The sequence below is a fragment of the Clarias gariepinus genome, chromosome 13, assembly GCF_024256425.1.
Source record: "Clarias gariepinus isolate MV-2021 ecotype Netherlands chromosome 13, CGAR_prim_01v2, whole genome shotgun sequence".
NCBI classification, from domain to species: Eukaryota; Metazoa; Chordata; class Actinopteri; order Siluriformes; family Clariidae; genus Clarias; species Clarias gariepinus.
In genome coordinates, this window is record NC_071112.1 from 24,753,434 (window position 1) to 24,780,462 (window position 27,029).

At 38.8% G+C, this 27,029-nt stretch overlaps 1 protein-coding gene across 1 annotated transcript in view; it reads left to right on the forward strand.

Moving 5' to 3' along the window:
• Window positions 1-27,029, forward strand: part of eif2ak4 (eukaryotic translation initiation factor 2 alpha kinase 4) — a 66,578-nt gene continuing 39,549 nt past the window's right edge. Inside the window, exons 1-21 of the mRNA XM_053509339.1 lie at window positions 1-353; window positions 1,160-1,275; window positions 2,349-2,451; window positions 4,983-5,156; window positions 5,403-5,483; window positions 8,306-8,448; window positions 8,555-8,655; window positions 9,483-9,640; window positions 12,553-13,088; window positions 15,917-16,032; window positions 17,722-17,876; window positions 18,010-18,434; window positions 20,429-20,501; window positions 20,596-20,685; window positions 21,938-22,060; window positions 22,288-22,392; window positions 22,764-22,827; window positions 22,925-23,004; window positions 23,095-23,196; window positions 24,860-24,910; window positions 25,016-25,252. Of these exons, the coding sequence (XP_053365314.1) occupies window positions 222-353; window positions 1,160-1,275; window positions 2,349-2,451; window positions 4,983-5,156; window positions 5,403-5,483; window positions 8,306-8,448; window positions 8,555-8,655; window positions 9,483-9,640; window positions 12,553-13,088; window positions 15,917-16,032; window positions 17,722-17,876; window positions 18,010-18,434; window positions 20,429-20,501; window positions 20,596-20,685; window positions 21,938-22,060; window positions 22,288-22,392; window positions 22,764-22,827; window positions 22,925-23,004; window positions 23,095-23,196; window positions 24,860-24,910; window positions 25,016-25,252 (3,165 nt within the window). The 5' untranslated portion in view covers window positions 1-221. The remainder of the gene's footprint in view (window positions 354-1,159; window positions 1,276-2,348; window positions 2,452-4,982; window positions 5,157-5,402; window positions 5,484-8,305; window positions 8,449-8,554; window positions 8,656-9,482; window positions 9,641-12,552; window positions 13,089-15,916; window positions 16,033-17,721; window positions 17,877-18,009; window positions 18,435-20,428; window positions 20,502-20,595; window positions 20,686-21,937; window positions 22,061-22,287; window positions 22,393-22,763; window positions 22,828-22,924; window positions 23,005-23,094; window positions 23,197-24,859; window positions 24,911-25,015; window positions 25,253-27,029) is intronic.

Here is a 27,029-nt window from a genome sequence, read left to right on the forward strand (position 1 = left end):
CAGAGGAGGCATGACGATTTCCACGCGCCAGCTTGCAAGTTGTATTTTTTACTGCGCAACGTTTCTTTATATGAATAATTTAAAGTTTATAGCCGTTATGCTTTTGCACATATTCGCGTATTTATTTGAGTCCCGGTTAATATGTTAGTGTGAGAAGTTTGTTTCCGCCAGTTTGTTTTGAAAGTGACGTGAGCGAGATATGTGTTCAATGCAACAGAATAATGAGCGGTTCTCTTCCTAACTCTCCGGATGGAAATGAAGACTATGTCGTGCAGCAGGAAAATGAGCTGGAAGCCCTCGCGTCCATATTCGGGGACGACTTTAAGGACATCCGGACTGAACATCCGTGGAAGGTGCAGCTGAGTAGCTTAGTGATGACGTAGAGTCACGTGACTAACCAGCTTGGAGTAGCAGGAGGAAAGTCAGTCTGGCTCCATCACCCAGAGCCATACGCGTAGTACTTCCTGGTTCTGGAGTAATCTCATTCTCTGTACATTTGATTGTTCTATGCCCTTTAACTTAGCAAGGGCTGGCTAGTCAGGAGAAACTGAAATGTAGGAGGATCTGGGTGTGCACCAGTGTTTTTTAATTTCCTGGATCCAGTTTTAGACTTCCTGTACAAATGTCAAATGCAGTCAGTTTGATTTTCCATCCAGTACTTTTATCACCTGATTTGAATATTTATTTACCAGGAAACATGCTTATGGTGTATATAATTAGCACTCGCAATAAATTACATAAGCGACCTAATGGGTGATTGATCTTGATCTTCTCTGTTGTTTAACACCTGTTGGAACCCAACTGTAGGTTTTATTCTTCATCTTACCGGCATCTTAATGTTGATTTTCCAGACCAGCCTTTCTTAACACGTCTAATTTATCTTTCCGTGATCTTGTCTTGACTTGTTTTGTGTCTTGAACCTTTTGTCTGCTCTATCCGATACTTCCTCACACCCTTCCTTTCTTGATGCGTTTCCGCTCAGTAGTAGTCACTGGTCAGGGAATGTTGTTTTTGAGAAAGACTGAACTTGGCTTTAAAGGACAAGGAAGCTTTCTTGAGATTTTTCTGCCAAAATGTACCATATAATGAAATATTATTAATAGTTATTAATAATTATGAATAATAAAATTATATTTGTTTACACTTTACACAAATTCAGATTAAGCGTCCACCAGAAGTCTATCTTTGCCTCCGCCCCAATGGTCTGAACCATGGACAAGAGTGTTACGTGACCGTGGACTTGCAGATCAAATGTCCACAGACGTATCCTGATGCGTAAGTTTGCATGCACCCATCTCTGCCACTGCTTCTCATAGAAGGCTTGTCTTTTTATAAAGTTAAAGGTTGTCTTTACATTAGTGGTTGCGGTCTCAGTTTGCTGTCGCAGACAAAAATCACACATTGTAAAATAATTCTGTAAGTTATTTTAGATTGCATAGCACTAAGCCTGTACCAATGATGTCATTACCTGACGCATTTTGTTCAGATTGCACATAGTTGATAGATAACTTAGCAAGGGCCATCACATTTGCACCATCGTCGAACCCAACTCCAGACTCCTCTTTGTATGTCTCCTCTGTCACAGTTGACGGGCTCGCACTGCGTTACAAAATGTTTACAGAGATGTCACAATTGACGAGCAATGTGCACAGCTGGATAAAAAAAGTAAAAAAAAAAGCAGAAAACAAACCACGCAGTCTAAGACTGTCAACTGTGACAAAGGGGCTTTTCAAAGAGGAATCGAGAGTTGGGTTCATCGATGGTGCGAATGCATCACTTACGGTATGATATTAAGTATGACCTTTTGTATAGAGGAAAAGTTACTCTACCAACATGTGCAATTTAAATTACCTAGGTTATTTACTTATGTTACAGCCCCCAAAATTTAGTGAAATTGTATCATAAACATGTCAAATGACAAAATTCTACAAAAAAAGAAAATATTCAGTAGCTATGGAATGGAGACTTTTTGACCTTTTAAAATGTAATTTCTCTAGAAATAAGATTGCTGCTATAATATTTCTGCTCATGTTTTTGCACGAGCCTAAATCACACATAATGTAATCAGGAATGACTTCAGAGACGAGATGTAATGTCTGTCAGGGTAGAAAAAAATTAAATACTACATGGTACATTTGATTGTTACGTATTGTAGTTTAAAGCGCAATTGCAATACTCGTTAAATAATCACAATGTTAGATACCCATCTGTATTTTTCAGAAACTGGTTTCATGTTTATTTCACGCCTAGCAGTTACACATTGTTAGAGGCACACTAGTTATAAACTAGTTAAAAAAGAGTGCAGGTTGATTTTGTTGGTTTAACACTAAGTGTCTCTTGTGTACCAGGCCTCCAGAACTTGAACTAAAGAATGCCAAAGGTCTCTCAAATGACAATCTTCAAAACCTGCAAAATCAGCTGGCCAAACTGGCGTTGGAACGATGTGGAGAGGTGAGTCAGTTAACAAGGTGCGACCCAGAGAGAAAAACTGTGTGAGGAAAATGATCATGAGTCGGTGTGTGTGCAGAGTTAATACTAAGAAATAGGGCAAAGTTGTGTCTGGTCTTTGATGTCAACATAGAGAACTGTGCAAAAGTTATGCACATAACTGCTGTAGAGCGAGGGTGTCTTAAAGTGTCTACATACAAAAGAATACTATAAAAACAGTAATTAATGAAACAAAGTCAGTACTTGGTATGACAAGCCTTTACTTAAAATATAGTCTCGGGTGGAATTTATCCAGTTTTATAAGGGAATTAGCTGCTTAGTTTTACTGAACATCTTGTGTAAATCAGTGTTTTGTGTATTGACTTTTTAGTGAAGTTTGTATTTAAAAAAAAAAAGAGGTGAATATAAGTTTTGCACAGAACTGACAGAATGGACAAGCGAAAGCTTCTCTATACTCACACAGGGGTGTTGTCTTTGTCTCCTGTAAATGTAATTAACTAGAATGAAAAGTGATAGCTAAAGTAGTTTTATAACTTCTGATGAGCCAGTTAGCCAATGAAGTGCAATTATACAGACTTAGGACGAGGCGGTTACTGTGTTGGGGAAGTCACTCAAAAAAAGTTATTTACTACACTTTACTAATTAGTACTTTAAAATTGTAGTTTGATTACATTACTGATTTTTACATGTAAAAAGTAATCAGACTACTAATTACGTTACTTTCAAATTAATTTGAAAACATCTGTGGACCAGACCTTGAACAACCTGTTGTCGCTCCTCGCTCACACCAGGGCCGGCTGGTGATAATTTACAGTATGTTAATAGATCTCGGGCTTTCTCCGCGTTAAAAATTCTCAGTTTTTCTCCTTCCTCTCTCCTTTAACCCTTCTCCTTCCCCGTTTTTTCTAAATAAACTTACCCCTTATCCCCTAAGACCTCGCCTCGTGTCCAAGTGTCCAACCCGTTACAAAATCTAAAAGCTCTCATACGACTGATTAAAGCACATGCTTGCTAACTGATGCTGCCATGCAAAACGTGATTTTTAAATGCATTTTGATTAATTTTTAAGCACGATATTCGTAATGCTAGTAACGTAATGTTTTTGACATTAGTAACTTTAATCAAATTACATGCATTTTAAATGTAACGCGTTATATTAATTGCGTTATCAGAAAAAAATATTTTATTGAGTTTTACCCAACTCAATATGTTTTTTAGTGCTTTTGAAATTGTGTATGCTTAAAATGCTAATGCTTAGGATTTGTAAGTGATCTCATGAGCACACCAGTCTAGTATAAATTAAACAGTCTAGAATAACTAAAACTTGTGCATTGATAACTTGTAAAGATGAAGGTGAAATCGCAGAAAAACCAACCTGGCCAAAAGAGTTTGAACTGAAATTGACAGAAACAAGGATTGTGTGCTTCCCCTGTAATAAAATTTTTTTCAAGGAAATGATCAGGTAGATTTGCAGAAGAGGATGACTGTTCTGATCTGCCATTAAAATGCAACAAGTCTCTGATGAACTCGTCAACTTTAAAAAGGGCTGTTGTGGGACGTGAAGCAGTCAGATCTTCGTGTCCATATATATGTAAAATCAGACTGGTGCTTGTGTTGAAGGGTGTGCTGTAGTTATATTGCTTTTGATGAGCGTGCTTGCTGTTCGTCTGATGCCTTAGTGTGATACCTAAGGATGATAATAATAATAATAATAATAATAAAATAATGTAAACTGATGAACTCGCTGCTTATCATTTCGCAAGCATATTTGGAGAAAGGTTACTTGGGGCATTATGCAATCAACCAAAGGTCCAGAAGGCATTTATCACATTTGAAATTCAATGTGATACTAAACTGGCAACACTAAACTATGTAGCAACGCCTGCTTGCATTGCACCATGTTTAAGCGCACTTTGTTTGATGGTGCTCTCTCTGCTAGCATCGTCTACAAAGTGCATGATGGCATTAAGGCAAACCTATCCTGTGTCATCCTGATGAGTATGGGACTGTTGCACAGTTTTTCCTTAATTCAATAAGTTTAAAATTTGTATCCAGAATTTAAATATTTTTATATTGTAAAGCTGTTTTTTGACATTATCCAATTTTAATAGCCCTGGGAGGCTAGCATTTTAGATATGTAGCAGGCAGTCCGATCATGGCTCTCGCGGACTGGGAAAACTTTCTCCCATGATCGTTGGCCAAGCATAAGTGATGCACTGGGATAAGTGCATTAGTGTAGCAGGGGATTATATAGAGAAATAAAGGGAGATTTTACTTACGCAGTGTTGTTATTCTGCACAGTGTCTGTTTCAGTTGAATGCATGTTGTACTTTTGCATTACTTGGGCTATATTTATAGAGATCATACAGTATTAGAAAGTGAAGATGCCGGTTTAATAATCTCAGTATAAAAAATGGTCTATGTAATCACATGTTTTTTTTTATACAGTAAATGTCCATGTTTAGCCAAATTACTGTATCAATACACGCTGGAAACAAACCCGGTTCTGTCTTTCCCCGGCCTTCTTGCTACAGGTGATGATCTATGAGCTAGCAGACTTTGTGCAGGGCTTCCTTACAGAACACAATGTTCCACCGTCTAGCTCCTTCCACGAAGAGATGCTGAAGAATCACCGGCGGCAGCAGGAACGTCTGGCCCTCGAGGAGCAGCAAAGGATTGATCAGCGTCGCAAACAAGAAGAACAGATGGTACACTGCATTTAAACTTGCATTGCAGTTTATTAAATCTTAATGATGCATGTGTTTACTGCAAGTATCCTGTTTTTATTTAAGGACAAATAAATGCCAGTGGCAGTGGTGCACCACTCGCTGATTTCTAATGTGTTTTGTATGGTCGCTGTGCAACAGAGATGTTAGCCAAGTTCTGATGAGGGAAAACAATTGTTTTTGGTTAGAAATCTACCATCTGCTAACTATTTTATAATATCCCGACAGCAAAATGAGATACTTGCAGAAATCCAGCGACGAGAAGATGAGAAGCGAGAGGAGAAGAGGAAAAAAGAGTTGGCCAAGTTGGTAAGATACATAATCTTTATGATATATCACCTTTAGCGTGATCTTAGCAAAAGAGGCTGAACACATTTACTATTTACTCCGTACACTCACACATCCACATATGCTCATTTGTACAAATTATCCAATCGGCCTGTTATGTTGCAGCCGTGCAGTGAGTAAAATAATGCAGATTCAGGTCAAGACCTTCACCTACCAGCGTGTCTAAAATATAACTCTCAGTAACTTATTAATTATGTAACTGAGCTACCATAGTCTTCAAACCAGTCTGGATGTTCTCATCTGACCCCTTTCATCAACAGCTTTTCCACCCGCATGCTCTTCCTTCCGTTCTCTGGAATTATTATTATTATCATTATTATTATCATCATCATTATTATTATTCTGTGTTAACTCCTCTGTGTGAAAATTACAGGAGATCAGCAGTTTGTAAAATACTTAAACCAGTGCATGTGGCATTAACACTGTCAAAGTCACTAAGATCACAATTTTTTGACATTTGATGTGAACATTAAGTGAAGCTCTCGACCTACAGGATATCTGCATTATTTTATGCCATGCACTGCTGCCACATGATTAGCTAATTGGATCATTTGCATGTGTGAGCAAATGTGGGTGTTTGATGTGAACATTAACGAAAGATCTATATTTGCATGATTTGTATGCATTGCTGCTGATTGCATGAAAAGGTGCACAGGTCTTCCTAATTAAGCAGCTGGGGAGCAGATATGACTTAATACCATGACAGACAAAGACCACAATACAGTGGAGCCTTGGATTATGAGCATAATTTGTTCTGGAATTCGTATTCCAAAACACTCGTAAATCACAGCGAATTTCCCATAAGAAATAATGAAAACTCAAATTATTCGTTCCACAGCACAAAAAAAATAAATACATAAAAATAATTAATACAATATATAAAGTGAAAATGAAACAAATTAACCTGCATGTTACCTTTAAAAATAAATCTCAAGAGATTGTGTGTGTGTGTGTGTGTGTGTGTGTGTGTGTGTGTGTGTGAAGTAAGAGCAGGAATCAGCCTTCCCCTTCTTATCTTACACAGAAAACCTTTCTCCTCTCCTTAATTTAAATTTAACACAACCACTCACACACACATTAACGTAAGAGTTTTTTTGTCGGGAAAATTTGCAAGAAACTATCGCTAATGACACTTAATTACAACGAAATTACTGCTGTAAAGTAAAAAAACAAACAAATGAACCTGGACTTTACATTTAAAAAGAATCGCACCAGAGCAGTGTTTCTGTGCATGTGCGTGTGCAGACACAAAATAAAATGTTTAACACGTACACACGTGGTCACAGTGTTATACAGTAGTAAACAGTACACACCTGCACGGCTGTTGATTAAACCAGTAAGGGGAGACGATTACCCACAATTCCGCAGCGCAGGAGAGAGAAAAAAAACGTTGACTCAGTTGTAATCATGTGACACTTGGCATCAAAACAAGAAGCACAGGCGTGATGCATGATACTCGGTACTTGTAAACCATGACTTGTCAAGACTTGTTAGTTAATCAAATAAAAATGTATTAAAAATCTTTGCTCGTCCTGCGCCATTACTCACAATCCGAGGTTCCACTCTAATGTTGAGAGTATAAACAGCATGTAGGTTTGATGTTGCAACTTGTGGGTATTTTTACACTACACTATTGATACTGTGATAAATTATGCTACAGTATATTTTTCATGTATTGTAATAGATTTTTTTCCTTTGATAAAGCTTGAAAATTATATTTTTTCAAAGAAAAATTTAAAGTTATTTTACAGTGTTGGTTGTACTTATGTGTCTAGAGAATTACATTAGCATTTATCTCGATGCTTGGAATAAGACATGTTTAAAATAAGTCCCCTTGTTGAATTCGGTCTGTTGGGCGTCTAAGTCAAACTGGGACTTTTAATGCAGAGTAACACAGTTATGAGGGGGGAAAACTCCCTTCATCCCAGTGTTTCAATGGATGCTTGGATACCATCAAGATAGAAAGTTTTCTGAAGTCTTGGCCTCCCAAGAGCTCCTTAATCGGCCCAAACCCTGCGCAGGCGAGATCATGTAATGTGCAAGTGGTGTTGGTGAATTATTCTAAATAAACCCAGTGGTGGGGAAAAGATGCTTTCACCCCTTCGAATCAAGACACGACCAGGTCGTATATACAGAGTGCCGTATAGGCCATACAATAAAATAATAATCAGTTTAATGTTTGATATGTATCTGCCATGAAATAGCCTGGGAAGCTGATATGGCAATAAATCCTAATGCAAACAAACAAACCTCAGCCAGGATTGTCATTTATGGACATGAATTTTCTTTTTAGTGTTTGCATCACTCGAATGTTTTACGGCGGCTTAGAGTCTCATCACTGTACTATGCTTGAAGTCTTTTGTAAATGCCAATCAGTTTTATGCCTTCATTCATGAGGAACTGTAATTTTGCTTCAGAAGTCCCAGTTTGACTTGAACACGCCTCAGATTGAATACAACAGGTGCACTTATAAAGTTATAAATGCGAATGTAATTATCTACTTTCCCAGTATTTCATTAATGATGAAAGCTCCTGCTGTAAGATTTGGGGTTCTGTTCCTGCATTGTACTTGAATTGAGATTTGAGTATTCGCTCTCACTGTGTTTAAACCCTGACTTAAAGTGTTAAGTCCTGCAGGCCGAATCAAAACATTTGTTTGGTTGGCTTAATTTCCCTGGTTGGTTGGTAACTATGAAGAGACATTAGTAGGCATGAAAACCTGCGCTACTGCTTTATCCACCTCTGGAATATGAAGCTGATGCGTCTAGTTATTTCTCCTGTAGGAGCGTTTGGAAAGTGTCTCTCAGCCAACGGCAGGAAGCCCAACCTCGGGCAGCGCCAGTTCTCCTGTACCTCCCACCGAGACAGCGGAGAACCGAAAAGCAGCTTTAAATAGACGTCGCACGACTTCGAGCAGCAGACACAGGTGTGGGAATGTGCACTGTTTGTTTTTAATGGTTGTCAATTTTTTTCAAATAATTTCAGTATTTCTCTTTCTCTCTAAATGCACTTGATGGATTTTTTCTGATAAGGCGAGACACATACAGCGATGATAATCCAAGTCCTCATGAAGTCCTCCAGTTCAGCAGTAGCGCCATGGGCGAGATCCTGGTACACAGAGGAAAATGTGTTGGTAAGCTTTCTCTCTAAATTATTGCATCTCAACTTGACCCTATTTTAAGGGGGAGTGGCAGCTCAGGCTGCTAATTTGATGGCTTGGGGATCTGAGGATCTGTGTTCGAGCCCCTCTGTTGGTGAGTTGCCACATCCCATACTACCCAGCCACTGGAAGAAGTGCCGGTCCCATTGAACCTTGTGTCTCCCTAAATAGGTCCTAGCAAAAGCATAGTAGCTTTGATTCCTAGTAAAAGGAATTCAGAGAAAAAGTTATATGCAAATACCTGTAACTGTTATATTCGGCTACACGGTCTAGCAGTTTGGAATGTGTGCTGCTACACTGGCTTACAAACAGAAATGTCACAGATGTGCTGTTTAGGTTATGAGAAGCATGCCAGCATTTTTGAAGTAGCACCACAGGGCTTAACTTCAAATCAATTAAAGGCTCATAAAATGTAAAAACAAAACATAATAATAACAATCATACAATCTATGGTCATTATTAAAAATAGACTGTTAAGTAATGTTTGCTTTAAAAGTACACAGCTTCTTTTAGTACAAGGGTACAGGACTATCTGTCACTCAAACGAATATCAAAGTAACAAAAAATTGCTCCAGCTATAGGACAGTAGATGACTGGTCGGTGCAGATCAGGCTGAAAATCTTCTGGTTGTGATCACTGGCCAATCGAGTTGTGCATCTTTAGTTAAGTACTATTACAGATCAGATAAATCGAGTTTAAAGTTTAAATAAAGTTGAGAACCTGCGTGCTGAATCATTATGGACAGGTAGCTTAATTCAGCCATACTGATTGGTCTTTATATAAGTGTGTGTGTGTTTAAGGTGAAAGTAAAAGGCTGGGCCGGAGTGTGTATTATGCCCTTAATGCAACATCGGGCGAGTTTGCTGTTGTGTATGAATGGATCCTTCGCTGGAACAAGAAGATTGGGAAATTCTTCACCACCCAGGAAAAGGAAAAAATCGAAAAATGTAAAAAACAGGTAGGTTATTTATTTATTTATTCGTTATTTATAATAACATAAGGTTGGGCCGTAACAGAAAAGAAACAATGTGAAAATGGTGAAAAGTAATCATGAGGGTGAGACCAAAAGTGCCTTTTGAACAAGCAAATCCCCAAAGTGGCAGTGAGCTTCAGGGGCCGACAGGGCCAAAATAATAAACAAAAATTCCCCCTAACCAATACCGAAGTGGAAGTACCTAACCCCACAGAAATACAATATACTTCCCTTACTTCCTTAATAACCATAAACCAGGAGAAAACCAGGTATAAACAAAAATGGCGTAAACTCCTTACTAAGCCACTTAATGAAGAATTAACAATAACGAATATATATAAAAAGTATTTATAATCCAAACCAACAAAACACTCTCACTCACTCACTCATCGTCTACACCTGTATTCAGGGTCGCGGGGACCTGGAGCCTATTCCAGGCACACCCTGGACAGAGTGCCAATCCATTGCAGGGCACACACACACATGCACACACTCGTTCACACACTGTGGACAATTTGGAAACGCTAATTAGCCTAACCTGCATATCTTTGGATTGTGGGAGGAAACCAGAGTACCCGGAGGAAACTCATCAAGCACAGGAAGAACATGCAAACTCCATGCGCACAGAGACGGGAATCGAACCTGCACCCTGGAGGTGCAAGGCGACAGTGCTACACCACTACACCACTACACCACCGTGCTGCCCACCAACAAAACAAAGAGGGGCGCACACAAAAGCGTAGTCAAAACAAGCATAAAGGTCATACACGGAAAAGGTGAACATAACCAAGCAATCATCAAGAGGGGAAAGTCTAAGCGTGGTCAGGAATGTAGGAAGGGGGTCATACACAGAATAACATTTAGCATCAATTAGGAGATAAACAGTAAGCAAAACACAGTCCCCAGCGCTGTGGACTGAAAGAGCTTATGTAGATCAGATATGAGAGGTGTAAAACTAGGACTTCTGATTGTGCAGAATAACAGAACACAGTTATGATATATAATCCTCTGCTACCTTAACGCATTTATCCCAGCATTTCACTAGTGCTTGGATACCATTAAGGTAGAAACTTTTCTCAGTTCACCCGAGCCATGACCAGACTGCCTCCTTCTCTGAAATGCTGGTCTCTCCGGAACTTGTGGAAATGGATCAGAACAGGATCAGGACTGTACAGAGGACATGGTGTCCTGAGAGACTAGTTCCTGGAAGGCCAGATTTTAGACGTGAAGCAGGTAGTCCGATCATGGCTCCAGCGTACTGAGAAAACCGTCCAAACACCAGTGAAACAGTGGAATAAGTGCATTAGTTTAGCAGGGGATTATATAGAGAAATAAAGGCAGTTTTTACTCTTATACCTGTGTTCTGTTATTCTGCATAATCAAAAGTTTTGGTTTAACTTGAACACCCCTTATATTATTACAGTAATGCAGGAGTTTAGTTTTAATCAATCACTGTGTCCAAGAGGAGCTTCTCGTATTGCTTTAATGTGTTTCCGGGCTTAATGAAAGTGGAAGTCCTGCCTAGATAATAAATAGCCTCTGAATTTTTCTTACCTGATGATTGGCTTCTCATTTATTATAGCAATAATGCAGTAAGTAAGTCTATTGGGATGCAAATGTCTAAGGTCACTTTGAAAATCAGGGATGTTTTTTTTATGTAAAATTAGACAAACACAAGACTCTAAAATTATTATATATATTTAAAACAAAGAAAGTACATGTACACTGTCTTGAATACAGGTCGTCCCCGATTTACGAACAAGTTTCGTTCCAGGAGCACAATCGTAAGTTTGATTTGTTCTTAGATCAGATAAAGTGTCTCTTATATGCCTTTATAAGACACAAGTATACAATATAAAGCATGCCAATCCACTTGACTACATCTGTCCCGTTTCCCCACACTGCCATCATGTGGCCAAAAACCATAATATTTTTCTAAATTACGATTTTTCTCCATCAGGACAGCTTTACAGGGCCGTTATTTCGTACCATCATGCTTTCGGACTGATTGATTGAAACCAATTAGGCCGACTCATTCCTCTCACAGCCCCACACATGCACACGTACAATATACCGGACATGAGACATTTTATATGTTCACTTACACACTGAAAAATGGTATATAGTTGTAAATATTGGTATCTGTTGCACTGCAGTGTCTGTTTTTTTGTACCATACACTTGAGCTATTTCTTTGGTTGAACCGGAAGTAGAACCGCTGTCCCTTCGTCTGTGGAAATTAGTAACTCGACTGGCGAAGAGACCACCTGTGTTTCATATTACAAACATCCATGTCGCAAAGTGTCAAGATCATCCTTGTTTTTAATTCTGAACGTTAACAGAACCTTTGGTGTATACCTGCCTGATTTTTATTATTATTATTTTTTTACATTACACTGATGTAACAATTGGCTGACGAGATAATTGGACGAATGTAAATGAGCATTTATATAGAATTCCATGTTTACAGAGACTAAACAGAGACCAGCTAGCTCTTAATGATAAAAAATGAGTGATTTGTTTATAGCGGTAAATAAGACACTTGAATTGTGGTTCCATTTGCGCTTCACACTGGCTATTCATGTGACCACGTTCAACTACCTTAATGGAGTCAGCCGGCAATATGTGTGTTGACTTTGTGTTCTTCCTTTCTATGATCTGAGCCAGGGTTTTATTTCTGAAATTAGACCAGACAGAACATAAACTAAAAAATCTGATAATGGCACTGAAAACCCCACATCTTCAGACCTGATGCCTTAAGTCCTGGAGCTAGTGTTTTATCCAGGGTGTTGCTGTCAGTTTACACAAATCCATGTGGCTCGATGATCCAGAGACGGCTGCGCCACTAATTCTTATATAAGAAAGACAGTCAGTCACCTGCTTGCTCCTTCTCTGCAGATCCATGGAGCAGAGAGCGAGCTAAACTCCCTGATGAAGCTGGACCACCCCAACCTGGTGCACTACCAGGCCATGAGCTACAGCGAGCGTGAGGACTGCCTGGTGGTGCACCTTTTGGCCGAGCACGTGCCTGGAAGCAGCTTGGCTCAGAGTCTCTCTGCAGAAACGCCGCTGCCCCCTGATCAGCTGAGGCAGTACGCCGCTCAGCTTCTCGCTGCACTCGACTACCTCCACACCAACTCGGTGGTGCACAAGCAGCTGTCCGCCTCCTCCGTGCTTCTAGATGCCCAGGGCAATGTGAGACTGGCTGATTACAGCCTGGCTAAACGGTTAGGGGACATGTGCAAGGAGGATATTTTCGAGCAGGCTCACGTGCGCTTTTGCGAGGACACGCTGCCCACACGCACCGGCAAGAAAGGGGACATATGGAGTCTCGGGCTGCTTCTCATGGCACTCTCTCAGGGACGCGAGGTCAAGGAGTATCCTGTTACCGTACCCCCCAGCCTACCTGCTGATCTTCAGGATTTCCTCAAGAAGTAAGTTTATCAAAAACTTTCAGAAATGCTATGCACCTAAAAGCTTTTGGGTTCAGATTGACATTTAGTAGCTGACCATTAGTAGCTGCTTACAGTGCTACAGACATAATTTGTATTCTTCTTATTCGACTATTCAGTTTTATTGAACTTAATTAACATTTTTTTTATTTTTGGAAAATTGAGGAAAACAAAACAACTAGTTCTCTGAGCAAGTGGGCTTAGTTACTGGCCACTCCTAGTTTTGGTTGCCTGTAAACTTACAGGGCACAAAGTGAGAACTTGTAGGATGGGGACCAATGATGGTTACATTACTTTTTGTGCCTCTCTTCTTACCCTGATGCACTCATCATTTTGAAATAGGCTCATTCTGAGCTTTTCCGACCGCATGACCTTTTTCCATAGGTTTTTGCTCCATTGTAGCTGTGATTTCTACTATCAGTTTTTTTTTTTTTTTTACCATGAATACTTACTTACTGTTGAAATGATCTCTATTTATGATTTTTGTACTGCCCACATTTCTTCCATGATGTTGAAGGTTCAGAACAGTTTAACCCAATTCTAGTTTTTTTTACATTTCCTTAATTGTTAAGGTACTTAATGAAGACCAATTTAATCCTTCTAAGGTGGTGACTTTTTTGGCCTTGCAGTGTATGTATTTATTGTGATGTGACCGTTACTAATATTAGTTTTGTGCCAGTTTTGCGCCAGTCTTTGTTGACATGCCTTTGATCAATAACCAGTAGGTCTGTAAATAAAGAGTCCCCACTCAACCACAATGTGGTTCTTTTTATGTCCTAGGTTTTGGCTACATCAGTGTTAGCTTTGCTGGTAGATGGCATGGATTAATGCTGAGTGGCAGTGTGTGTGATTGTGTGTTTGCCGATGTGGTCATCGTCCTCCAGTCAGAGCTGCTGTGCAGGTGTGTTTGCTTTAGTGATGCTGACTGGGGTGGTTTTGATAAAGGACTGGTCTGTCTGGGGTTGTTTATTCTGCTCTCGGCTGTTTCCAGCGGCACAGTAAAGGCAAAATCCAACATACATTCTTAAGGCATTTACAGAATGCAAAATACAGTTTGATGTTTTTGAGTGAGTTTGGCTATTTCTGGTGTGGCTGCACTGAAAAAAAGATTTATGACATTAAGACATTTATGACAGAAAGAGCATGTCGTAAATAGTTTATTCAAGTAGAGAGAGGTTATATTTCTTCAGCTGTCAGCTTGTATTAATACCACGTTTAAATGTTTACTAATGGTGTCAGAACTGAATTTGATCACATTTTATATAAATATATATTTGCAGGTTGCATGTTTGAATTTTGAGTGATTGCATTAATTTTTTAATAATCATAATTCATGTCCTAAACCACCGGCCAAGTAAAAGCTCTAATATCACAGCCCAGGTCCAGGTTTTAGTTGAGTGACTAAGTGACTATGCTGTAATTTGGGTAATTATTTAAACGAATATACAAGTATGGTGAACTGGTTAGTTAGAGTAATTTTAGTCTACAAATTAAAGGAAACAAAGGAATGGAAGCTTTAATATTTTGAATAAAAACTGCCTTTAACGTCATGCAAGGTCATGTGTTTTACAGTTTTAGTCGTAGAATATTATAAATATATCATTTGGCATCCTTATCCAGAGCGACTTACATTTATCTTATTATACATCTGAGCAGCTGAGGAGGGTTAAGGGCCTTGTTTAAGAGCCCAGTAGTAGCAGCAGCTTGGTGGTGCTGAGGTTTGAACCCTCGACCTTCTGATCCATAGTCCAACTTTTTAATCACCAACCTACCCCTGCCCCAGATGTCTATGGCTGTGCTATCAGCAAAGAACAACTGTACTGATGTGATAACCTGGTAATACAGTACATTCAGTACATTTACATGATATTTTTTTCATTCTCCCTAAGTCAAATTTTTATGCACCCTAGCATAATGAGTTTGGACAAATCAAAACAGAAAAATAGAAGAAACCGTTATTTTTGCACATTTACAATATATAGCACAATAAAATGATTTTCGTTGTTTATGAAAGCGTGTTAGGAAATTAGAGGTGAAAGCTTAGAGTCACTCATGATACAGTCCCTTGGAGAAGAGTCCTTAAGCGCTTTGTTCAGCAGCCCAACAGTAGCAGCTTGGTAGCGCTGTGGTTTTAACCCCTCACTTTCCATTAGTAACTTGGAGCCTTAAATGTTGAGCCACCACGGTGAACAAAACCTGATGATTCCATCACCATTTTACACCATTTTCCAGCTATTTAAAAAAAAAGCCTGCCAGATGTGCGTAAAACAACAGCTGGCAGGATTTTAGAGATCGGTTAGAAATTGATTCAGTTGTGTATCGTGATTGTTTATCGTAGCAATTCATGTATCGCCTAACGTCTTTAAAATAAAATTAATTTATGTTTTTTGCATTTGAGGTGGCAAAACATTGTACTCTGTTACAGAATAAAGGTGTTTCACACCTGAATACACCTTACTTTAATATAGCAGCATACCGAAGTTAATGTGTTTAAAAAAAAAAAAAAAAAAAAAAACCATTTTATTTTGTTTTATTTTGACTATACATGTCCAGGATATTACAATGAATACAAATATCCCTGACATAAAATCTGTTCGTCCCATACTTCCAGGCCATTGATTTATCTCTCTCTCTTTAGAGATTTTTTCTTGCTCTCCTAGTGCTTTGATGAAAAACATTTAATTAAAATACATCATCTGTTCTAAGAGTTACTGCAGAGGGACAGAGAACTCTTTCACGCCCTTCCTGGTGTCGTACAAACTTGTATGCATGACTGCAGGTGTGTGAGTTTGACTTGGTTTGCTTTGCAGGTGTGTGTGTCTCAATGATGCTGACCGCTGGAACACTCAGCAGCTGCTAGAGCACTCGTTCCTGCGCCCACCCTCACCGAAGAGCCTTCCTCCATGCCAGGAGCCCAGCCCAGAAGGTACGTCTCTCTTCTCTGGACTCTGCACACCCATAACTCAAATACAAGAGAAATAAATGTACAGATGATCTTTAACAGTTTAGAATAGTGTACAGTGTCTTGCTTTACTAATTGCACAGAGGAATTTATGATTTAGTCTTGTGTTAGAAGCTAGTTAGCTTTGCATATACAGTGGGGAAAATGAGTATTTGATACATCAGCATTTTTATCAGGAAGGGGATTTCTAAGTGGGCTATTGACACACAATTTTCCCCAGATGTAGCCATCAAGCCAAATATTGAATTCATACAAAGAAATCAGAACATTTAAGTATACAAGTTGAGTCATAATAAAGAAAGTGAAATGGAAGGGAATAAGTATTGAACACACTTCTGGACGTCTCTTGTATGGAGAGACCAGTCGTCTGCATTGCTCAGGAGGAATTCTGGCCCATTCTTCTACACAAACGGTCTTTAAATCTTGAAAGTTTCTTGGGCCTTCAAGCCTCAGTTCTCTTTATAGATTTTCTATGTGATTTAGGTCAGGTGATTGACTGAGCCGTTCAAGCAACTTGATTTTCTTTCTTTGAAACCACGTCATTGTTTCCTTGGCCTTGTTTTTGGGATCATTGTCTAGCTGAAATCTCCATCTACTTTTTATTCAACTTTCTGGTAAATGGCAGCAGATTCTTTTTATCCAGAATGTCCTGGTACATTTTTACATTCATCCTGCCTTCAATAATATGAAGTCTGCCAGTACCCCTTGCTGGAAAGCAGTCCCAAACCATGATGCTTCCATCCCCAAACTTAACTGTTGGTATGGTGTTCTTGGGGTGGTTTTCCCCGCTGTAATTACATGACCCAAATGACTCGTTGAATGTCCCTCATCCGATCAGATTACTTGGTTGAATATAAAATATTATTAATCTTATTTTTCATCTTTTATTAAGTTTATAAATACAATAAGTTGTTAGTCTTTTGGCTGCTTCCTGCCGAGTGGTCTTGCAGAAGAATGTAAGTAACTCTAGAAGTAACATTTAGATAAAAAATCCCTGAATATCAAAATGCCTCCCTGAGAAATGTAAATGTTATCATGCTTTTTATTAAGACAAAACACAGTTTTCTTAGTCAAGGACTTTTTTTTTTACTTCCTGCTCATCCAAATGCTGCCTCTTCCACATCGAAGGTCACAAATATGGAGTTGAGCAGTGAAAATTCTCAGGTGCAGTCCTCATTATCAGATGATTAGATTTCTTTAAATTGGTTATCTTTCATCCGTTGTGCATTTATATTTCAATTGAACCACATAAGAGTTCGTTTGGAAGCAGATTCTCTTACTTGATGCACACGAAGGTTTGGATGGCAGCGTTCACGGTTGTTCAGTTGATCCACACTAACAGGACAACTGCTCCAGTGTTCGTTTTAATCGAACCAAACATGCCAAGTGTGAACAAACCTTAAGAGCACCGAGTCTGGTTCATTTAAAAAGGACTATATGTGAAAACACCTCAGACATCTCTGCTTGGATTAGTAGCTTTAATATTGTCGTTATGAATGAGATGTCACTTGCTACTGACATTATGGATTTGCATCAAAAATAAATTTTCTCCTGCTCAGAGAAAAAAAGTTTAGTTTAGACTCAGGGATAGAACACATCTTAGCAACCCTAAATAAGTGCAATCTTTGTTCTGTGACACACTTTTCTTGTCAGACACGGATGTGGATTTTGCGTCCACGGTAATCCCGCGGAGTCACCTTCTCAGCAGTCCGTTCAGTACCGTGGTGCAGAAACAGTTCTCCCGTTACTTCAATGAGTTCGAGGAGCTCCAGCTGCTGGGGAAAGGTGCTTTTGGAGCAGTAATCAAGGTGATGAATTCAGCTGTGTTTTGAAGTCACGGCTTTTTCAGAAAACCCCTTTTTCTTTGGTATCCAATGATGAATATTCCTTTGTTCTCATTTCTCAATGGTTGTGTGGTTATGGTCTTCTGTGCATCTTAAGGTCCAAAACAAGCTGGATGGCTGCTACTACGCGGTCAAACGGATCCAGGTGAACCCAGCCAGTAAGCAGTTCCGCCGTATTAAAGGAGAGGTGACCCTGCTCTCACGCCTGAATCATGAGAACATTGTGCGCTACTATAACGCGTGGATTGAGAGACACGAGGCACCGTCCACTGGGGCGGACAGCAGCGACACCTCCGAGCCAGCAAGCACCCCTGAGCGACCGCCACGACCCGCTGCTCCATCTCGTCACAATGAGCTCGGCCTCCTCGACAACATCGAGGACGCTGCACCCCCGCCGGCGCTGGCCAGTTCGGTGGAGTGGAGCACGTCTCTGGAGAGATCTTCTAGTGCCAAGTGCAACACCACCGACTCGAGCGATGAGGATGATGAAGATGAGGCAGATGTGTTCTGTCCGTCTTTCCTGTAAGTTACTACACCGTGTTCAGGAATCACATGCACAATTTTGAGTTATAGTTGGGATTTTTACTGTTTACACTTTTACTTAGAAATGTGCATTTAAAGTGTAACTTTAATAATATTATTTAGTCTATTTATCTACCTTCAACCATTTTTAATGATATAGTACATCCACATTACAAGGTAAAAGACACATTTATAAGAAAGTGTCAGGCAGTTTCCCAATTCGTACCCAATGCAATGTTGTGTAAGACTTATGCAAGACACTTGCAAGTAATGCTTTCAAAGCAACGATTTTATGGTTACATTTTTGTCCAGTAGGTTGTAGTGATGTAGTTAGCTGGGTGTACTGGTGAAGAAGCTTGTTGAAGTTGCCCTACCAGTCAAAAGTCTGGACACACTTCTAATTCCATGGTCTCCTGAGTTTTATTTCTGTCTACAATGTAAAACAATCCATCCAAAATATTGCAATAATCATCTTTGAACAGTTGATATTGAGATGTATCCGGGACTCATAGCAGTTCTAAGCTGATTCAGCTGATTTTTAATGCTGGTAACGCTAAATGAACTTCTCCTTTGCAGCAGAGGGAAGTTTTGGTCTTTCTTTCCTGAGATGGTCATCATGAGAGCCAGTTTCATCATGGTGCTTGACGGGTTTTGCAAATGCACTTGACAATACTGTTCTTGCAAGAACTATTCCAGAACAGCTGACCTTCATGTCTTAAAATAACAACTGATTGCTGCTGTTGTCACTTACCTAATCCCATATGTGTTATTTTATAGTTTTGAATTCTCCAGTATTGTCCAGAATGTAGAAAAATAAATCCAAACTTGTGTCCAAACTTTTGACTGGTACTGTACTTTTTTCTCTCCAACTTTGAGGTTAGGCTTCCCGTTTTTTTTTTCCCCTGCTAAATCCCACATTATTGATTATGATTGGTTACAATAAATTAGTATCATCTGTTATTGGATAAATGCTTTACTGAGTGTGAAATGTAAGCTAACTGGAGTTGTTCTCACTGAATTTACTGACCAAAATTCCCCCCCCCAGAAACGTGCTGCGGCACTGTGGGGGAAACATTCACAAAAAGAACTGATTTATTCTGACAAGAGAGAACAATCAGATTAAGTGTTAATGTGGTAGATGTAATCATGTATTTTTCTTAAAAAGAGGAATAATCTTTGATCTAGTCAGTTGGCTCATAGGGATCACTATCTGGCGTCTTGTGTCTGTCTGTGTCATCAGGGTCAGTTATTCATCGTGTCACACTGTTTTCTATCCACAACTCCTACTAAACCAATCCTGGGAATTTGATCATACCTTCAAAGGACATTTGGGAATTTCAGGAATTTAATCAAACCATCTCAGAAACTTTATTAGGAGGCATAGATGTGAACTAGCTGCACATCTGCACATTTTTAGAAATGACAGATTCTGTTGACAGGTGACATGTCTTCCTTGGACATGTCAGTTTCTTGTATAGTCCTGCTGGTGGTGTGTTCTAAACTATTTAAACATTGTTTGCAGCCCAGCATCCTGTACTAAAAAATAAAATTGCAATAAAGTCATGATACTTATAAAATCGCTATGCAAATCGAATCGGCACCTAGGCATCATGATAATATCCCAACCGGAGGACATTGGTCCTGGGATTTCCATAAGTCTAGAAATAAAATGCTTCCGAGAGATCGAGGGCTGGTGAGAATTCAGTCTAGTGTTGTTATAAGAAGAGTATGATGAAAATTATAACAGGAACTGGTGTTCATGAATTGCTAAATTAAATCACCTTTGCGGTGCTATAAATGGGCTCTCATCATTTTAAATAAAGTGTTCTCTTTCTAAATGAATGCCTCTTTGATATGGCAGTCTCACCAGTATACCGCCTAATAGTTGCTTGTTTATTGGCACTACCATCTAATCAGCTGAAAACTATCAGAACAGCAGGCTTGTCAGAATGATGTCCTGCTTTGAGTTTGATCAGATTCTTCATTTTCGGCAGCCCGTCCGACAGTGACTCGGAAAGTGACATTGTTTTTGATAACGGCGATGCGAGCAGAGACAGCGTGGTCCAGGTCAGTAACACTCTAAAGCCAACATTAACAGGTTACTACAGTCGCCGTATTCTTCATTATTTAAGTCAAGTTTTTTTTTCTGTATCCCATACAGGAAGAATTGAGTAAAAGGCAAGGAGTGGACACAACGGAGAGCTCAATATCTGAAAAGCCTCCTCTTATTGCACATTATCTGTACATACAGGTGAGTGCATGCAGGCAGTGGGTCTGAACTGAACATTCAAATGTAACAGTGGTGTTGAAGGTTTAATTAACAGTGTACATAATTTGGAAATGGCAGTGTAAGAGTAAGTGTAAGAGTTGGTGTTACTTGTCTTTCTATAGGAAAAATAAAGGACATGTATAGTTTAGCTTTACCATGAAATAAAATGATCACATACTAGAAATACAAACTGTTTGATGTACTCTATATAGGCAAATGTTTGTGGACATGTGAACATAACGCCAATATAAGGGACTTCTCCAAACAATTGCCACAACGGAGACACACTATTATATGTATTCGCATACAGTATTAAGATATCTCTTCACACAAAAATGTATAGCATGACATTGCCAAAGTGAGGTCCAAAAAAAGGAATCTTTTACCAAGGTTGTTGTGAAAGACACTGAATAATATTGAACATGTTTGTGATGTATTAAAGCACAGACAGGCATCCAGCTCTACTGACACAAGCACATAAATCACTGAAGCCGCGATCTACAAAAAACAGTAGAAAGCCTTCTCAAAAAAAGCAAAATTTCTGATTCAATTTTAACTTAATAAAAGAGAGAGGTTTTGATATACGAGTAGTACGCATGTGCTTTGTAAGTGTTGTGATCACAACTGAGCCAATGCTTCTTTCTCTCTTGTGGGATTGTGGGTAATCGTCTCCCATGCTCGGTCTCGGTGTGCATGCGTCACTCGTATATCAATACCCCTCTCAAAGCATTTTTTAAAATTCGTGTCCAAGTATAGTGAATGTTCTTCAGTAACTGTACCACAACAACGAAGTGCGGGAGATTAATCTGTTTAACAACAATGCAACGTCACATTTCCGCAAAATCCTTAAAACGAGGCGCAAGCTAGTGTCATTAGAAAGGTTCCTTGATTAAAGAAGTTTTCCCGACAGCACATTGTTTTCGTTAGTGTGTAGAGCGCGTACGTGTCTGTAAAAGTCATTCTACCCAGTAGCCCCTTCCTCCTCGTCTTTATTTTTACTTTTTACTACATTTTGTATTAATCATTTTTATATTAATATTTTGGGTTGTGGAATGAATTGTCTAAGTTTCCATTATTTTTTATGGGGGAATTCACTTGTACCAATGTTTTGATATACGAGCACGCTTTCTGAAACGAATTGCTACAAATTGTACATTTGCTGTCCCAGATTAATTGCATTTTGTAGGTAAGGGTTTCCGTGCACTTTGTTTTAACAATGCGTTTCTTTCCCTAGATGGAATACTGTGAAAAAAGCACTTTGAGGGACACAATAGACCTGGGTCTTTACCAGGACTGCAGTCGCCTCTGGAGACTCTTCAGGGAGATCCTGGATGGCATTGCGTACATTCATGAACAGGTAGCCTCTTCTTAACTTCCCAGCCAGTTCTAATCACAAGGTCCATAATTTTTGTCGATTAGTGCTTTTGCTACTTTTGATAGTCATAAATTGTTGCAGAGATATATGCCTAAAAGAAAGCCAGACTGACTCAGAAATAGTTGGTCATGTTGTTCTTGGGTTAACCAACTGGTGAAGCTACAGCTGATGGTGTGACCTGCATGATCGTGTTCTGCCTGTATCCTCAGGGAATGATCCATAGAGATTTAAAGCCCGTCAACATTTTCCTGGACTTTCATGATCATGTCAAGATTGGAGACTTTGGCTTGGCTACTGATCATCCGGCCACCACGGTACAGTAGATTTATTGAGCTGTGAAGAATTTTTGGTCACAGTAAACCTATTAGGGACGGGAATCACCCAGGTGTGTCCCGATACGATAATCATGAAAGCTTGGCTCTGATTTGATTCCTATTGTTGTTTCATTACTTGACAGAAACAACAGACTTGATTACTTCATTACTTTAATTGAAATGTACAGTTGTTATATATAAATCCATTTGTACTGTAATTAATTGTGTAATTATTTGTAGAATTGTTACAATGTTTTGGATATATTAGTTGATATTTTATCCTATGTATGGTTCATGTATTTGCTATTTAGAAGAGTTCACTTAAAAAAAAAAAATCTCAAATTATGATGATTGTCCTATGTCTCTCGCAGGCTTCAGGCATACAGGAAGTGGAGGACAACAGCTCAGGACTCATTCTGAAATCAGACCCAACAGGTAAAGCAGCAGAGCCAAATTTTCCATCTTTAGTATTTGTTTAAAAATACTCTGTACGCTAATACACACAATGCTTTGGAATTTATTTTCTATTTAGGTAACATGACGGGTATGGTTGGCACTGCCCTGTATGTCAGCCCAGAGGTTCAAGGAAACACAAAAGCAACTTATAACCAGGTACAATTAGCATTTTTTGACTTTTTTCAACAATAGTGTACCTATTGAGACCTCTGTTTGTTTAAAATTTGTATTTTTTTGGGCGTTTAGAAAGTGGATCTGTTCAGCTTGGGGATCATCTTGTTTGAGATGTCCTACAGACCAATGACCACAGCTTCTGAGCGCATCTCCGTCCTGAGCCAGCTCAGAAAGGTAAGTGTGTACCAGATACAGAGATAAGCTGATGCATGGGTTTGGTTGATTAGATCGAGTTCATGTCCAAGATTTCATCCACAATCATAACATCACAGCAATAATTATACAGTATCTAAAGGTGTCAGAAAAAACTGCTGTGGAAAAAAAAGAATACAAAATGTTACAGGTTTGCAGGAATTTTAAGATGTGTATCATCAACAAGACAATCGTGAACATCAATCATCAGAAAAAACACATTTCTTTTGTTCTTAATGGGGTTGTACTTATTAAACAAATCATTAAACAAAACATCACTATAAAGAAAATCATTAGATGGTCCCTGATAAAAACTTGCATACTCTTAGTCCTTAACAGTGGTTGTTGTTCCCTTTATCATCAGTGATGGTTTGCAGTCTTAGTGATAGTTGTGGATGAGGTTGAGGATGCATTCTTTTTGCATTGTCTTGAATAAACTGCACATTTAAGATTTCCACAAACGTATTTTTTTTTTAAAATAATTTTTGTCCGTCTTTAAATAGCCACATTAGAGAATCTTTTATTTTAGGCTTTTTTTTGTTGTTGTTGGTGTGAATATAACGTCCATGTCCAAACAGACCGCAGTTTTAGTAACGTTTGCTTTTGTGTATTGTACAAAAAATAGACACTGCAGTGCACCAGATAGCAATATTTATAATTATGTACAATATTTTCAGTGTGTAGGTGAACTTATAAAATGTCTACAGTCCGGTATATTGTATGTGTGCGTGTGTGGGAGTGCGGGAGAAATGAGTCATAGTGATAAAAAATGGCTATCCTGTAAAGCTGTCCTAATGGTATATACTGTAATCCTAATTTATACTGAAAATCCTCATTAAACAACAGTTCATAATTCAATACAGTGGAAAACGGCTCTGGGACGGGATTCCCCTCACGATTTAAAGGCGCAGAGACAACACTGTTAAATATAAAATGATTAATTTCTTTAGGTGCAGTTATGGTTTTTGGCCATATGATGTGGCCAAAAAGGCCCCCTTTGTGGTGAAAGGGGCCCGAGATTTAGTCAAGTGGATTGGTATACCGCTTTACATTGTATATTGTGTCAAAGGCATAGGAGACTCACTCTGTCTGCCTTAAGAACAAATCCGACTTACAAATGTGCTACTGAAATGCATATACTGTACATACTGTATACACACATATAGTATGAAGATGAGTGAGTGAGACTCTTTGCTGCAGTAAAACATTTGAACTGTGCAAACATCCTTACTTACTGAATTTTCTACATTTATTGTATTTACGCACTAGTGAAACACTTGGATAAGTGCATTAGTGTAGCAGAGGATTATATAGAGAAATACAGGTAGTCTCTGTTATTCTGCACAATCAAAAATCCTGGTTTGACTTGAACGCCCTTTATATTTCTTTACATCAGTTGTACTAGTTGGAAACTTCCACACAATAGCCCGTATCTCTTTAAGTTTTCTTATTCATTAGATCTCTGTATTCGTGAATTCATACCTGTGAATGTAAATTAAGAATTCATAAGCTTCACTTACATAAATCAGTGCTGGTTTCATGTCAGGGCATGGCTCACACACATGGATCTACTTTAAGCATTAGTTGTGCTCTAATTGGTACTTGTTTCCATTAACTCTAACTCTGTTCTGTATTCCCTTTACAGGAATCCATCGACTTCCCTGAAGATTTTTTTGAATATGAAAATGGAACACAGGTAAGCATTGAAGCCAGTTTTATTTTTTTTTGTGTATCTTTTTGTATTTCTTTTAAATTGTCCACTTAAGGTCAGTTCAACATCCCTGATCTTGTCTGGGTATAGAGGAAGGTGATTGGCTGGCTGTTGAGCCATGACCCGGCCCTGCGGCCCACGGCGGTGGAGCTTTTGAAGAGCGATCTCCTCCCTCCTCCTCAAATGGAGGAGTCGGAGCTACATGAGGTGCTCCAGCACACCATGGCTAACGTCAACGGCAAGGCTTACCGCACCATGGTGAACCAGCTGTTCTCCCAGAACAACTCTCCAGTGATGGACTACACCTATGATATTGACATTTACAAGGTAAAAATGGCCAATTAACAAAGGCTTTGTAGCTTCCATTTTTAAAGATGATTTAAAAAAAAAAAAGTTTTTGATCTAAAAAAATATTGTGGTGCTTGATGATCAAATTAGTGAAGCATGTCATAGAATTATAAAAGTTATGCCATCATAATATACAGTATGGTATGTGTCAGAGATTATGAACTACCATAATATTTCACTGCAAGGAACATAAAATGCTGGATTTAAGCCAAAGTATAAACACACAGCATCTCTAGTGTTCTATTCTAGACCCATCTTTTTTGGCAGATTATCCAGTCACATGCTAAATGCAACCAGGTTATTATAGGATTTGACCTGACCGTGACACGTGTGCTTTTTGAACATCCTATTTTTTAATTAGTCCCCCATTACTGTTGTAATATCTTTATATTCTTTATTCTTTTAGATGGCAATTTACAGTATGTATCACCACACTGACTCAAAGTTGTTTTTTTTTTTTTTTATAAAATCAAAAAATATATAGATTATTCATTTTATGTTTGCCATTGAGGTAGTAAAATTTTAGCACTTTAAAATCCTACAGGCAGAATATAAAAAAGTAACAAAATATAAAAAAAAAAACTACTTTTAAATCAGGATAGTTATAAAATTGTGATAATAACAGAATCAAATCGAATTGCCACCTAGTTTTTGTAATATATTGGGTGGTCCCTGTTGATTCCCCTTTCCTGGTAACTATGGGGATTCATGTTCATTTAGCAATGGGTGGTGAGGCGTGGGGTTTACCCAGTGTTTGACTTTATCCCAAATGTCTTCAGTAGGGGGCAGTGGTGAATTGGTAAGCTTGTGCCCTGAGATGGATTGACACCCCGTCCAGGTTGTACTCCGCCTAGTGCCCAGTTTTTCCTGGGGTAGGCTCCATCCCTCCGAGGACCCTGTTTAGGGTTACTGAGATAGAGGAGGAGTCAGTGTAGAGGCATTCTAATGCTGGAACAGGTTTGGGCTTCTTAGTTCAGGGAACCTAAAACTGTATGCAGCATACAAATAGATGATATACCAGTGTGTGCTTTCAATAGTTTGGGGAAGAACCTCATATGAATGTGATGGTCTGGTGCCAACATACATTTAACATTATAAGATTGGGTCCAGAGTGCAGCATGAACACGGGTTTGGTGTAATTGGTTTTAATAGTTGTGTAAAGTAAGCTTATGCACTTGTAGTCAGGTCCATAAGTATGTAGACTAATTTGTATTTTTGACTTTGCAAATCACTTAAAATAAATCAAGATAAAACTGAAGTCTAGATTTCTATTATGGCTAGGTGTGGTCTGTTTCCTCAGACGTTATTTCAGACAATTTTTCTCCGAAAAGCCAATCTAAATTAGAAAGCAACACAATTCTTTGGTCAGATGAAACCAAGGTTTAACTTAAACAGTACAATAATAATTATATGAGAAGAGTAAGGGAAAGAAAAGGAAAGGCTTGTATTCCAAAGCAAATCACATCATCTGTCAAACATGTTTCTTGGCTGTTGTATGGCAGGAAAGTGTATGGCAACCAATGGAACTGGCTCACTTAGTGTTTTTCTTGTGAGTAGCAGGATGAATTTCAATAGGATCTTAATTAAGGAAACTCAGCATTTTGTGATGATAGCTTGAACACATGGAAACTAGAAAAAAAAATGTTCCTGAATAATATAATAGTTCATTTGTCTCATTAGTTTTGAGTCTGTAAAAGGAGGGTGGAGGGGAGAAAGGCTGGAGTCAGTGTCCAAATACTTATGAACTACTTGTGTG